This window comes from Colobus angolensis, unplaced genomic scaffold (assembly GCF_000951035.1).
Source record: "Colobus angolensis palliatus isolate OR3802 unplaced genomic scaffold, Cang.pa_1.0 Scaffold311, whole genome shotgun sequence".
Classification (NCBI taxonomy): Eukaryota; Metazoa; Chordata; class Mammalia; order Primates; family Cercopithecidae; genus Colobus; species Colobus angolensis.
Window position 1 is genome coordinate 3,164,290 of NW_012116389.1, and position 15,976 is coordinate 3,180,265.

A 15,976-nucleotide genomic window follows, 5' to 3' on the forward strand; every position below is an offset into this window, starting at 1 on the left:
CGTTATGCACATGTACCCTAGAACTTAAAGTATAATAAAAATAAATTAAAAAAAAATCTAACATGGAATATGAGATTGGAACTCTAACTTTAAAAAAGAATACATCCCTTTTTTGTTGTTGTTGTTGTTTGAGACAGAATCTTGTTCTGCCACCCAGGCTGGAGTGCAGTGTGCAATCTCTCGGCTCACTGCAACCTCTGCCTCACCGCTTCAAGCGACTCTCCTGCCTCAGCCTCCTGAGTAGCTGGGATTACAGGTGCGTGCCACCATGCCCGGCTAATTTTTGTATTTTTAGTAGAGATGAGGTTTCACCGCGTTGGTGAGGCTGGTCTTGAACTCCTGACCTAGTGGTCTGCCTGCCTGAGCCTCCCAAAGTGCTAGCATTATAGGCGTGAGCCACCACGCCCAGCCTTTTTTGTCGTTTTTAAATATAGTTTTAAGCATTCTGAAATCTCTAGAATTTATTATGAGGCAAGTTTTTTCTTTACCAATGCAAATACATTTGAATGACATCTGTGAACATGGTCCCAAGCACACGGCCATCACTTCTATAGCACAGTGACCCCAAGGCCTTTCTCTGTGGAACGGACTTGTGCTTCCAGGCCCCCTCTTACCACACTGCTTCCAATCTATCAATAGGGTGACTCGAAAAATGCTAAATTTTATTCCATTTCATAGTCTATTCGGTAGTTTTCATAAGAAAAAATAAATCTGCTTCTGATTTGGCCATGTTTCTTACATCTATGGGGAATATTAAGATATATCAATTTTAAAGTTTGCTTAGAAAACCAATGATACATTGTTTACTGAGGAAGACAACGATCAGAAGAGCTGTAGTTTTATTTTACGTAAGTCTGGATGACTCTGTGCACTTTAAAGAAATTTTTCTCTGGTGAAAACAGAAAACACAGGGGGAAAACGTCTACCCATCAGTGGTTAAAGGAGGATTGCTCCAGAGCCTGAATTAGTTTTCTAGCTAACAAGTACAAGCGTAACACATAAACTATTTTAGAATTCTTCCTCGCTTGATTTGGGGGTTATTTTACAGTCTTGGGGAGCTACTCTTGTTACTGATGTCAATCACAGTCAGTATTTTTTGGGGGAAAAAAAAAAGGATTTGAACTTTATCAAGGCAAGGTATGTGGTCCTTCTAAAGTGTCCACATGTAACTCTTCAGAATGCGTTCTCTTCCCCAGTGATCCCAGAAAGGCACATGACCTGTTTCCATTTCTGCCAGAGTATCTATTTTAAGACTCTTCTTTTTTTGTCCAAGGACATAATTTGTCCTTATTTATTTAATATATTGGCTTGTGAATTACATATGAGTCAACAAACTCAGTTTGATGAAGTGGATATTTATTCAGAGTCTATTGGGCACCAGGCCCTGTGCTGGGTGAGGGGACTCAGCGGTGAGTGAGTCGTCACCTGGCCCTTGGGGACCTTGCAGCTCACAAGGAAGACTGAAACAGAACCAACTATAGTGGGGCAAATGAACAGAAATGGGTACCAGGCTCCTGTTATTCAATGGGAAGAAGGCTTTCTCCAGGAGGTGGGGTCTGTGAAGCTGACAGCAGAGGGCAGGTATACTGGTGGTCAGAGTTACAAAGTAGCAGGGGTGCTTGGGAATCTTGCTAGACCCAAAAGGTGCAGAGGAGCCAGTATTTATTCGTGCATTCAGTATCTTTAAAGGAGGTTATCATTTTATCAATTGGAGAGAAATCTACTATGCAAAAAATTACCTGCAAATGGCTAACAGACCCTACCCTGGAGAGCTGTTCTGAAGAGACACTGGCACATGCAGAAGGTTTAGAACAGTGCCTGGCTCATGTTCTCACACACTACATGTCAGCTGTTACTACCTCATTGTTATTACAGCCCAGCTGTGTTTGGTCATGAAAATAGGTGGGATTGCCACAAAGGTAGAATTCTGACTCTCCAGGCAAATCTGATGTTACGGTACGATTTTATCCCAGAATTCCTTGTTGGGTTCACCCAGCAACTGCAGGAGGTAGTCCTCCTCCTCCCTCATCATCCTCATTCCCCCAGCACACTGCTCCATAATGGGTCTTACTCACATTGCCTTATTCCAGCCTCATTCTGACTTTGCCCCGTTTGAGTGTTAGGGGGACTTAAATACAGGAAGGTCAAGTTACTTGCTCTGCAGCTACACGAGGCTGAAACCTCCTTTGCAAAAATCGTTAACAGTGAGAAAGTTATGACAGTGAAAGGGATCTGATCTAACCAACTCTATCTTACTTCCAACCTCTAAGCTAGCTGCCCTTGCTCATTCCTAGGCAAAGGCCAAACTAACTTTGGAAGAAATTCAGTTTATAGTTTAACTTTGAAACAAAGATGATAAAAGTCCTCTCCTGAAACAAACTCCTTTCTTGCCTGGGAGCCAGACCACCTTTATAATACTAACAAATTGGCCACAAGACTTGCAACTTCCCCAGTTACTCCTGCAGATCACATGCAGAACCTAAGATCGGTCTTTTAAGATGTCTTTTCCAGTTTTTGCATTTCTGAGGACTGATGGCTCTACCAGATTCACCAGCCAGTCCTGTGGCCCTCACCCAGGAACTGACTCAGCTGAAGAAAACAGCTTTGACTCACTGTGATTTCATCTCTGATCCAATCAGTCAGTACTCCCCACTCCCTGGCCCCCTACCTGCCAAACTATCCTTGAAAAACTCTAGTCTGAATTTTTGGGGAGACTGATTTGAGTAATAAGAAAACTCTGCTCTCATGTTCAACCTGCTCTGCATGAATTAAACTAGTTCTCTAGTGCAATTCTCCTGTCTTGATAAATTGGCTCTATCTGACAGTGGGCGAAATGAACCCTATGGGCGGTTACAGGGCTGGAAGACAAACCTTCCAACAAAAGAAGAAAGGGAGAGGCAGGCTCAGACAGGTCACCCAAATGACAGATATACCATAAACTTTTGTACTTTTTACTGGGCCTAGACTTGACCTGTGGCCCTGGGAAGTAGACCACCCCTTCCTAAGAACTATGGCTCTGGCACTGGTGGCTATTGGCTTTGTTAGAGGCTAATTCTTTATTTGGATTTAACATTTCATTCTGAACTAGATGTTGGCAGATTAATATGCGATTACCTATTCAATAGTCAAATACTTTAGCACCTTAATTCTAGGCTGTGAAATTTCACAGTTTCCATTAAAATGCTTATATATTTACTGTAACTTTTTTTTTTTTTAAATAGAGATGAGGTGTTGCCATGTTGCCCAGGCTGGTCTCAAGCTATCTGTCTGCCTTGGTCTCCTATATTTACCTTAACTTGACAGCACAAATGGAGCGATGGGGAAGAAGTTCAGATGTTGAAAAAAACCTATCAATTTAAAACTGAATACTTAAATATAGACCAAAAATAAAATCCTAAGCCCCCCAACTAACAGAATGGACCCCCCTCCCCTGGGCCAAGGGGATCTCAGAGAAACCTGGAACGCTGAATTCTCAGCCATGACAGGGAGGTCGGATAGGCCTCATTATACATCTCCCTTTTGGAATTTAGGTACAAATGACCACCAGCATTAACATTAAAATAGAGATCATTAGACTGTCAAAACAGACCCTTTGTGGCAGTAAGATATCAAATTGCAACCTGACTGTGGTACAGCATCACATGACAGATAGCAGACTCCAAAGGAAATCAAATATTTTACCCCACAATATATTTCTTTGACATATTTTGAAATGGTTCCACAATACTATCTCTTGTGGGGAAAATCTGCATCTGTAGAGAATATCCATTAATACAGCCAGTCCTTTCCTGTATGTAGGAGAGATGAACCAAGAGTCTGATGCCTCTTAAGGTCTGAAGAAACATTTACCATGCATTCCCTCTGAAGGGTGCTACCACCTACCCAACGAGAACCTTGGCTTCCACAAACCCCCTTAATCTTAACTCAGGCATTTTCTTCTACTGCCTCCAGGTCTTTAGATGAAGCTTGACTCTTTCAACCAATTGCCAATTTGAATCCACCTATGACCTATAAGCCCAGCCCTTCCCCACCCCCACACCTTTCACATCGCATCAATGTATACCTCACATGTATTTATTTATGTCTTTCTCTGTAACTGCTGTCTCCCTAAAATGTATAATTAAGTCAAACTGTAATCTGATTGCCTTGGGCACTTTCTCAGGACTCCCTGGGGCTATGGTCACTCATACTGGCTTAGAATAAAACCTCTTTAAATATCTTACAGAGTTTGGTTTTTCCCTTAACATAACTAAATTTAAATACACTTAACTCTAAAAAACAAAGACACTATTTGATAAAGCCTGGCCCAGTTGGCCTGTCTAGTTAAGGGTCCTACACCTAATTTGAGGCCTCTGAGAGCTATAATTAGTAGTGTCTCCTTAAAGTCCTTCTCTAGTTCATTTAACTGATTCCTGAGGCTGTTTTCTTTCTCAAAGGCTCTAGGCAGCCAGCCCTGCTCCCTGGCTTCTGTTTGTGTTCTGGGCTCCCAGGAGGGCTGGCTGCCCAGAAGCAGGTTAAGTGGATGTTGTCCTTGTGCTCCAGGCCACGGAGTTATCAAATGGTTCCTGCATTAGAATCCTTTCTATTTTTAATTGGATCTTAAAATGACTAAGAGATGAATAAATCAATTTGAAAAGAAATAAAAGGGCATCACTAGGATGATATTTACTGTCTAGAATTCTTTGTAAAGGTTTCAGCCAAATGAAGCCTAATCATTTGAAAATGCCCTTTGCAAAGTAAACTATTTTATTTTCCTCAGTTTGCCTCTCACCTTCAAGTATGTCTAATTTGCCTATATATTTAGAAATACCACATAGCTTCCTATTCGATACCAAAAATGATCTGTTTTCAGTACATTTTCTTCCCACATTCATTTCGGCAATCCACCACCACTCCTCCTGTCACAAGCTGAGAGGAGTAACTGAATCCACAGAGCACGTCTCCAAATGGGATCCAAGGGCCCTGCATTAGAATCACTTGATATGCTGGTTTAAAAAGGAGATTTCTTGGGCCTCCCCACAGACTGGGGAATCCAGTCTTTCATTTTATGGGGGAAAAAAAACACACAAAAAAACAACAAAAAAAACCCTGAGATGCAAAGAGGCCACCTGACTTGTCCACAGGTGGCACAAGGTGGCCCCAAACTTGCTGGCCATGCCTGGGAATCTATCTTTGCTGGGGGGTGGGGATTGATAAAAGTGGGGTGGAGACACAGGAGCGTTTTTTGAAAAATGTAGGTCCTTGAGTCCCACCTTTGATTTAGGGAATAAGAATCTTCAAGGCATAGGGTCTAGGTACATGTTTTTTTCACAAGGTTTACATGTAAAATGCACAATCCTATTTAAGGACTGCCTGATGACTTAAATTTCTCAATCATATTCTGCCCATAAAATGAGACTTGAGTTGAAAAGTAGCAATTCAGGTATAAATTAAACATAGTAAGTATCCATAAGTAATGATTTCTACTGATAAGCTTACTATCAATGTCTGGTTAGCAATTCAGGTCTAAATTAAACATCATAACTATCCATAAGTAATAATTTCTACTGATAAGCTTACTATTAATGTCTGGTTACTTAATAGTGAGACTTCACCCAAATGTGTTTTCAATAACTCAATTTCTGATCTGGGCCCATAAACTGACCAAGGTACCTGACAGAAGCTCTCTCTGCTTTTGTTACATGGGAGGAGCCCAGTGAGTTGAGGCTACTTATAGTTACAAAGGAGATAGTTAAATGTCAGGTTAAAGAAAAATGAGAAACATATTCTACATCCTAGAAATGGCACTAGTTCAGCTAGTAAACTGAAGTCATAGCCAGTTAATTTTTTGAGTTTCTGAAAAGTAGGTGACCTTTTGTACCTTCTAGGACCTCCTGGGCAGTGAGACTAAACAGGAATTGTGATGAAAATGTCTCTCCTGGATGGTGGCACAAACTTGGGTGGCCCATGTAGCAGTGTCAACCATACAGCAAAGCCTTGAGTCAGTGAAAGACAGTGAGAGGCGGTTGTTACATACAGTATCTTCAGTTCAACTTTTACCCTGAACTTTTTTTTTTTTTTTGAGACAGAGTCTTACTCTGTTACACAGCCTGGAGTGCAGAGGCATGATCTCAGCTCACTGCAACCTCCGCCTTCCAGATTCAAGCGATTCTTGTGCCTCAGCCTCCCGAGTAGCTGGAATTACAGGCGTGTGCCACCACACCCAGCTAATTTTTGTATTTTTAGTAGAGATGGGGTTTTACCATGTTGGCTGGGCTGGTCTTGAACTCCTGACCTCAACTGATCCATCCACCTTGGCCTCCCAAAGTGCTGGGATTACAGGTGTGAGCCACCGCACCCAGCCAACCCTGAACCTTTTATTCTCAGATTGATAATTAAAAGAAAAAATCTAGTGGAGACAGGGAAGGAGAACACTTCTGGGTTTGCAAGGCCCTAAGAGAGCCTGACAACACTCATCATTGCTGTCTGCCCACTTGATGGATCAGAGACATTAGAGCTGCTCATGTACAAATTTAAAAATCACCTTCAGGGCAAGCTATGTAAGTCCTATTAGAAAGCATTAAATAAGTATACTGAATGGAACCTGTTAGACATCTGTCCCTCCAGAATCACCTTTTCTTACAAGGTGATTTTAACCAGAGAATCAGATCTATGTCCTCAGGAGAAAAAAATCTCAAAGAGACATAACATCTTTTAGATTTTTTTCTTCTTTCTAAGTAATACAGGTCGAGCATCCCTAATCTGAAAATCGGAAATACTCCAAAATCCCGAAACTTTGTGAATGCCAAAAAAAAAAAAAAAAAAAGCTCACTGGAGCATTTCAGATTTCAGATTTTCCCATTAGGAATGCTCAGCAGTAAATACAATAAAAATATTCAAAAATCTGAAAAAAAATCCAAAATCTAAAACACTTCTGGTCCTAAGCACTTTGGATTGGATAAGGGATACTCAACTTGTATGAGATAGGGTTTTGGTCAGTGTTTCATTTCTCAAAGAAGATGAGTGTGAATAAATTTGGAAGTAGGGCTTTGCCTCACTGTCAGGTAAAGTGTACCTGAAGATATGGGGATCTAAGAGCTGAGATGACTTGAGAGGTCATTTAGCCATATCCATAGTAAACACATATCCATGACACCCTCAATGGCAAATATAACGGTACTGCATTTAGAGTTTTAGGTAAATGTATTTAGTAACATGAGACATATTAATAATATGTTGAATTTGGTGGTGGTGAGGGAGGTTCATAGGGAATGAGTTATAATTTCATTCTCTCAATAAAAATCCTTTTCTTTTTAGGCAAACTTTAAGTAGTAACATGAAATCCTGAGTGATTTTTGCAAAAGCAGATCTTTTTTAAAAAAGCAAATTCATGGAATTTTATGGTATAGACAGACCATAAAATTTATTGTATAGATATACCATGAAATCCTGAGTAACATGAAGCATGATTCTTCCTTGACCTGGAGTTAAGATGTGTATGTACGAGCCAGGAAGTTGCCTGCCCCCATCTACAAAATGTCACCAGAAATGTAATCAATGGAGAAATCTGATTAACTAAAACTCTTCCAGACACAAGGTTGTATATTAAGCTTTTTTTCTTACATACCTCTTAAAGTTTTTAGATGCTTTATGCCCTCTCACACATTTTTAAACTGACACCTAAAATCTTGTAATCATAAATTCAATAGCCACAAAAATGTAGGCAGTGTGTATGTGTATGCATAAGCATAGACAGATCTTTTTGAAAAAAGCAGGTTACTGGAATTTTATTGTGTAGATATACAATAATTTATTTAATCATTCTCCTATTGAGGAATTTAGTTATCTCCAGATTTTTGCTAATAAAAATGTTTCAATGATTAAATTTTGGTACAATTTTCAGATACAACCATTACCCTAGTAAGATTTGGTTTGTGTTGCAGAGTAATTGAAATTAAATTCAACTACAATTCTAGAAAGACTGAACCAATTTACACTTCTATCAGGTATATATAAAAGAATGTCCATTTCCCAAATCCAACGAGGACAGGCTATCATGACATAATCCAATAGAACATGTGAAATGTGGCATTTCACTGGTGTTTAAATTTATATTTCTTTAATTTTGAATGAGGTTGAGCATCTCTTCATATGTTATCCTTTCATTACTGTACTGTCATTTTTTATAGATTTGTGGAAACTTTTTTTGAATTAAAAGATATTGACTTCGTTACATACGAAAATATTTTTCCAGTTTGTCCAATTTATCTTTTGAGTCTGCTTATTTTTTGTCATATATAAGTTTTCATTTTTCATGTGTTTTACTTTATCATTTTTAAAAATGATTTTTGGGTTTTATGTCTTGATTGGGAAGGCATTTCCCACTAAAAGACACACCCAGATTTTTAACAGACTTCTTATGGCTTACATTTTTTACATTTAAATCTGTCAACCTTGAATTTTGTGGTGGTGGGGAGGTTCACAAGGAATGAGTTAAAATAAAGTATAATAATTTTCCCAAACAGCTGTTTGCCATCAAGCTGTGTAACAAATAATCCTTCTTTTTTCCACTGACATAAAATATCACTTTTACCATAAATGAAATCCCCAATTTTATTTGGGCCCATTTATGAACTCAATGCTCTCTATTCCACTGATTTTTCCATTTCTTCACTAATTTAAAATGTATTTAATTATAATTATTGTACTATGCAGAATATATTTTAATATCTGACAGAGTGAGAGTCCCCATTTTTCTTCTTTATCAGAAGTTTCCTTGCTATTCTTGGATGTTTATTTTGATATATTTGAATTGGCATTGGATATTTACAAGACTGAATCTTTTGATCCCAGTAAAGTTTAAAAACATTTCTCCTATAAGTTATCTATATTGTTTCCATAAATTACCACCTAAGTTTTTACATTTTGGTTCCTTCTGTAAATGTGAATTTTTCATCAAAAATATTTTCTGATTATTTCTTGTAAAAAGAAACATAATTTTAGATAAACTTCATAACTTGTTTCCTTACCAAATTTTCCTATTTTTAATAATTTATAATTTTTTTTAGCTATATAATCTTCTAATTTTTTCTTTTTTTTTTTCGAGACAAGGTCTCACTCTATCACCCAGGTGGGAGTGCAGTGGCGTAATCATGGCTCATTACAGCCTCGACCTCCTAGGCTCAAGCAATTCTCCCAGCTCAGCCTCCCAAGTAGCTGTTACTATAAGCGTGCACCACCACGCCTGCTAATTTTTGTATTTTTTTTGTTGAGACAGGGTTTCACCATGTTGCCCAGGTTGGTGTTAAACTCCTGGGCTCAAGGGATCTACCCACCTCGGCCTCCCAACGTGCTGGGATTACAGGTGTGAGCCACTGCACCCAGCCTAATCCTCTAATTTTCAAGTAATAAGCTTGCCTCTTCTACTTGAACTTATCTCTTCCTCTTATACAATTGCATTGGTTAGCACCTCTAGAAGAACACTAGCTGTCAGTGGTGATGATAGGTTTCCTGCCATTGCTGGGAATGCTCCGGAGTTTCATTACTGGGCATGATGGTGGGTTCTGGTTTAACATATAGACACACTGGCTAGCCCACATGCCAAAAGTGAACCTGCCCAACCTCTAGGAATGCAGGTAACTTAGTCTTGTCACCTACTGTGTGGCAAACACGAGCACAGCTATGGCTAGTTGGCCCAGGTTCATCCTCTTTTCCATATTCTTATCACAAGTCCTCTTCTGGAGTCACCCTGCCTCATCAGGGGCAAGTATTGGTTCGATGTGGGGTTCCCCTGTCTGGCGCACCACCCTTGGAGCCCTCATGCTTTGATCAAAGGGTCATCTTAAGTGGGTCCTCTTCACGTTCTTTTTTTCTCCCAACTCCCCAAACATACGAAGAAATATTCCTATGCAAAGTAGTTTAGAGGCCAAAGAAAGAGTGTCTGTCCAGCAGGTTCTGATCGCAGCTTGTCCCCTTAGATGACAATGCTTTACTGATTCTCTCAATGCTTAAATTCCTATGCAGCACTAAAGATAAGAAGTGAGAGATACTCCAGGCGTCTAGGGATCTCCTCTCTACTCCCACTCTCCTACAAGCAGAAAATCATCAAAATGGTCAACTCCAGCATGGCTTTTTTTTTTTTGTAGTCTCTGGTAGAATGTGGTAGTCACTGAGACACAGTTTCTCCTTTCAGGGAAATTTTGCTGCTTCTACACACCTGATATCATTCTGTCTTGCTCTCTGAAAGCTATTATTCAGGATTTTATTCACTCACTTCTCCTCACTTAATGTTTCAGTAGATGGCAAAACTGAAAGCTTGTGGGGAGCTACCCCAAGTTGATTCTTAGATGTCTGTCTTGTTCTTTTGCTGAATGCTAGTTCTATTCTTTATTTAACATTGCCTGAATATTTTTGTTTGTTTAGTTTAGTTCTTTAAACCTATTTGTTGCTCATATTAGGATTTCGGTTTTGTTACGTCATCCTAAACTGGAGTCCTCTGTATTCATTTAAACTGGTAACTTCAAGGCTGAAGAAAATGCTGAGACTGATTCTTCTGAATTATTTTTCCTGTCATTTGCTAAAGTAATACATACATTTTCAGGACAGCTGCTCTTACCTGCTGCTTGAGTGCCTCCAAAGACTCAAATTCCAATCTGGCTAGTTTCATCTGGATATGCCGTGGTTTATCAGGTATGGCAAATGCAAGGATAAACTTTAAAGCCAGGAGTGCGTGCTGAAAACAAGAAAGAGTACATGTTGATGTGATACATCAGATCATATACACAAGCAAATAAATTGATATCTAAGCAATCTAGGATCCTTTATATTAATCTTGGGTAATTTCTAACTATTGACCTGTGAAGTATCAAAGACCAAGCAGGCTCATGAGTTGTACTGAGTCCTCCCTGTTGTGGTTCATTCAATAATTTACTGACTTTATTTAATTCTTTTTTTTTTTTTGAGACTGAGTCTCACTCTGTCGCCCAGGCTAGAGGAGTGCGGTGGCACAATCTCGGCTCACTGCAACCTCTGCCTCCCACGTTCAAGCGATTCTCCTGCCTCAGCCTCCTGAGTAGCTGGGATTACAGGCAGGCACCATCACACCCAACTAATTTTTTTTGTATTTTTTAGTAGAGATGGGGGTTTCACCATGTTGGTCAGGCTGGTCTCAAACTTCTGACCTCAGGTGATCCACCCACCTCAGCCTCCCAAAGTGCTGGGATTACAGGTGTTGAGCTATCACATCGAGCCAGCTTTATTCTTTCAAACTCAGGTATTCCCATAAACTGATACGGTAATGGTACCCTCAATGTTTTATAGAAAAATGGTTTATTCTGAAGTCTTCCACAAACTCTTTTCTAGCAATGTATCTTAGTATACAATATTTGTAGTCACTCCACTCTCTGCCCAACGTCCCTGTGCTGCACTTCAGTTTGAGTTACATAAAATGTACATATATCTTAAAAATAAGGTGCCATGACTCCTCTAATCCCAATAGCATCTGGTGCATTTTCTTTTATGATGTGATAATCAATAAAGATTAATTCAATGATTGTAACCTTATGCTGCTGACTCCATATATGGTAAGTACACGGACATTATAATATGGAAAACTTAAAACCTGGCTATTATTTTTCTTTCTCATACAAGCATCATAAAGAAGTCCTCTATAACATAATGACATGAGATGTATAATTAAGCCAATGGTATTGCTTCCATTGGTAATCCCGCTGTTCAGATGTATAGGCTCAACCTACTGATGGTTCTCCAAATCCAGATCATCTTGTGTTCCAGAATCAACACCTACAGAAATCTAAGTGATCAAAAGGATACAGATGCCTCTGTGGTGACAGCATGAGTTACTAAATATTAAAAGTTGTGAATTTTAAAAGAAATATTTAAAAGGCATTAAGAAAATCAATGAGGGAGATGGAACAGCCTTTAAGAAATGTTGCATTGAATTACTGACAGAAAAAGAACAGTTGAAAAAAATTAAAAGAATTTCTTACTGTGATATTTTCAAAAGGAGGAATGAGCGATAAATAACAAGCAGATATGTCCTGGGAGAAGCATGAAATAGTGAAGGAAATCAGCATGATGCCAGAACAAACAAAAATTTAATCAGAAGACTTGAAAATCAGCAGAACCCCAGGACAGGCCAAGCAGTGCCTGGTATTAACAAGAGACACAGAATAGACCAGGGACAGACAGCCTTCATGTAAATGTGACTGCCATGACCAAAGATGACACTGAAAGATACGGATTAAGGGTCTAGAGTAGAAAAACAAGTAGATAATACAGCATGGACCAGATGATACCCTATGTTAAAATTCTGAACTGAATTAATAAAAACCTGGATAAAATCTCCAAATAATACACGAATAATTCAGAAAAGGCTATGCTGTACCATTATTTCATTCCATTAGAATACTGAGATATAATTTTATACAAGACAATCTCTTCAGTGGAAATATTAGACAAGAAATAAACAAATTAGTAGATAAAAAGAAATATTCCATGTATTTCAGAGTCTGTACAGCCTTAAGTTGCCAGAGTCCTACATGACATGACAAAGTCATGGCCCCTTTCCATCCCTCCTAATAAATCTGTACCCATTTCCTCTTCCTCAGAGTCTTGGCAGGAATTACAAAACAAAATATGCTGCTGAGGAAGGACATGCTTCCCTTGGATGTTAAGGCATCTGGAAGGTGTATTTACTCTCCTTTGGGAACCAGGACTGGCTATTAGGTAACAGAACAAGGTTGCCCAGATTTTGCTGCTATGGTTTCCATGCAAACTGTTCACAAAATTCTCATGAATTGAAAAAAGTTGGTATTGAATAAACAATATTAATCAAAACAGGATGCCATTTTAAACATTTACATAGCAATATGCTTTTATGAGTAATTCTCTACAGTTTATTTTCCAAAAAATATAGCATCTTCACAATGGTTTTCTTTAGATCGTGGCACTACAGGCAGTCTATCTTCACTTTTTAATGGACATACATTACTTTTATATGGGGGGAAAACTTACATAAAAATTAGCCAGGCATGGTGGCAGGCACCTGTAATCGCAACTACTTGGGAGGCTGAGGCAGGGGAATTGCTTGCACTTGGAAGGCAGGGGTTTCAGTGAGCTGAGATCTTGCCGCTGCACTCCAGCCAGGCAGACACAGTGAAAGACTCCATCTCAAAAAAAAAAAAAAAAAGCTGGGCAAAGTGATCACTTTGTATTCATTCATTCTGCAAATATGTGGAAAGTACTTATGCAGGGCCAGAGTGCTCAGATGGAAGCCTTCATCAACAACTTCCCAACCTTCTCTAATCTGTCATACTGATTTTCTTCCCATTTTGCCAAACTACCAGAAATTTCAACAATTATAGGTCTATTTGCTTTGATACACATTTTCTATTAAAAGTGAAAGCATCAGTGGGAAGGTTAAGGAGCATCAACTATTCACAGATATTGGTTAATTACTTTAATTAGTTGTTGCTAACAAGTTCTTTCTTGCTCTCCTCCACCCCTACCCCTAACCCCTAGGCAAATAACAATGAATACTTGGGAGTGAGGTGGGAAGACAACACAGCAGGGATAGGATCAGCTCCAACAGCAGGGGTCCTGCTTCAAGGAAGTGGTGTAAAGAGAAGCAGAAAGGAGCCAATATTGTCTCTATGGTCAGGAAAGGATATATTAGACCTTCCCCACCTCCACCCCCACTTTCTTAGCGGTTTCTCTTATCCAGGATCTAGAATTCAAGTTGAGCATCATGTTAAGTAAGCTTTTGTGTTGTAGCCTGGAAACCTAAATAACATTTATAGTCTCGTGTTTCAAACGGTCAATTTTTTGGATATTATTTATATTTTCCATACAGCCACTCTGTTTCAAGGCTGGGAACTGCTTTATGCTAACTAATCTGAGAAAGAAAAAACTGTAAAAAGCATTTTTGTCATTTTTTCTTGTTTAAATAAAAGAAAACTTGAGATAAAATAGGAATTTATTCATATTTGAAAAAAAAAAAAACACCCAAAATGAATAGTGGGGTGGAAGGAGCTTGTCTATGAAAAAAGAAGACATTTTATGCACCAGAATTGTGATTCTTCTTTTACAGTAAAACTCACAAAATTATATCCTAAACAAAGTAAAGGAGAAAAACAGTGAAGGTGGAGGAAGGGGAAGGGGAGGAGATGGGCATAATTTTAAAACTAGTAAATACAAAGAAGTTGGCTCCCCACAACAATATGCCTTAAACAGTGATTATAGGGTGTCTGAGTTGGGAAAAGGAAAAAAAGTAACAGGACCAGAGACAATTAGCACTCAGAAGCTAAATGTTTTCCAGTGCCAGTGGTAAAGTACTGCCTGCTCTGCTATTAGCACATTGCTCACCTTTGGTCACTGCAGGGTTGTCAAACCCTGGGACTCTCATGTCAGCTGCACACAGAGCCAGCAGAACCATTTTATTTTGCAAAAACTAGAAAACTTGTGACATGATCCATAGTAGTAGCTGTGTTTTGTAGTAATATGTCCCCAACCCTGTCTCTACTGAAACAGAAAATGCAAATTAGAGCTGAAAAGCTGAAAACAGAAAAGCTGAAAACAGAAAATGCAAATTAGACTTCTGAAAAGCAGATCTGATACCTACAATGGTATGTATGCAGAGTTACCTGTCTCCACTCAGATCCCAGCCACAACTGAACAAAAGGAGTGCCCTGAAAAAGGTATCCTCTGCTGATAGACAAATTACGTGCCAAATGCAAATTAATAAAAATGATTAATGGAGCAGAGATTGAAAAAAATGTTATGGAATTAGGCTCTTAGGAAAACAACCTCAGGGATTTTCATTTTAAGATGGTAGACCAAGCAGGTACATCTACTTCTTCCACTTCCCAAAGGTCCCCTGAAAAGACAGAAAGATATATTCTAAAAGGAACAACACTGGAAAATAAGAGAATTTGCCAGAACTTCTGAGGATAGGACCAAGGCAAAGGCAGGTACTCCCAAAGGAGCCTCAGAGAAGGGCCAATGTCAGATTTGACCCCACAAAGGACCCCTGGTGAGCCAGGGAGTCTGCACCAAAGTGAATAAAGAACAGTCATCAGAGAAGCTGGGACCATGAGGAGCCTTTCTCATGCCACCTTGAGAGGGAAAGAGAAAGCAGAATGAATACATTCAACTTTCTGTCTTTTCAGAGGACCGCCTGAGGGACTAGTTTCTGTCTTTTCTAAATTAGAAGGCATGTGAACTTAAAGGGCATACTTTAAATGCCTAAGGGGTGCTGAGAACAATTAAGGGCTTGTCAGCTTGTAGCAGCACCAGAGAACTTGCAGTACTACACACAGACACCAGAGGCAGCAAGAAATTACAATCTCCTGAAAAGCTGGCAAGCCTTTCTAATTGGGAAATTAGATGCATAATCCCAGAGAAGACACACTACCAGAAAAGATTTGAGTCTCTGATTCTCTAACTGGGCTGAATGGTGAAGGCCTTCCTTGTATAAAGCTAGTCTGTAATGACAGAGAGATGGCTGTTTTTCAAATGCCCAAATGCCAGCAAAAAACAAAAGGACATATGAAAAAAAAAAAGGAAAAATGGCCCAAGCAAAGAAACAGTAATTCTTCAGAAGCTGACCCAAAAGAAATGAAGATCTGTGAATTGCCTGACAGAGAATTCAAATAACTGTCTTTAAAAAGCTCAGTGAGCTATAAGAGGTCACAGACAACTAAATAAAATGAGGAAAACAATGCATGAACAGAAAGAGAATATATCAGCAATCAAATAGAAACTATAAAAAAGAATCCAACAGAAATTCTGGAGCTGAAGAATAACTGAATTGAACAAGTCACACCTAGGTATGGTGGCTCACACTTGTAATCTCAAGCACTTTGGAAGGCCAAGGTAGAGGATCATTTGAGAACAGGATTTGAGACTGGCCCAAGTAACATAGCAAGATCTCATCTCTACCAAAAAAAAAAAAAAAAAAATCAAAAACTTAGCTGGG

The 15,976-nt window shown here is 39.1% G+C and overlaps 1 protein-coding gene across 5 annotated transcripts in view; it reads right to left on the minus strand.

The window, feature by feature from the left end:
- Positions 1-15,976, minus strand: part of ANO10 (anoctamin 10) — a 262,801-nt gene that overhangs the window by 65,056 nt on the left and 181,769 nt on the right. For all 5 annotated transcript variants that reach the window (XM_011950982.1, XM_011950978.1, XM_011950981.1 and 2 more), the window contains one exon: positions 10,595-10,711. In XM_011950982.1, the coding sequence (XP_011806372.1) occupies positions 10,595-10,711 (117 nt within the window). The remainder of the gene's footprint in view (positions 1-10,594; positions 10,712-15,976) is intronic.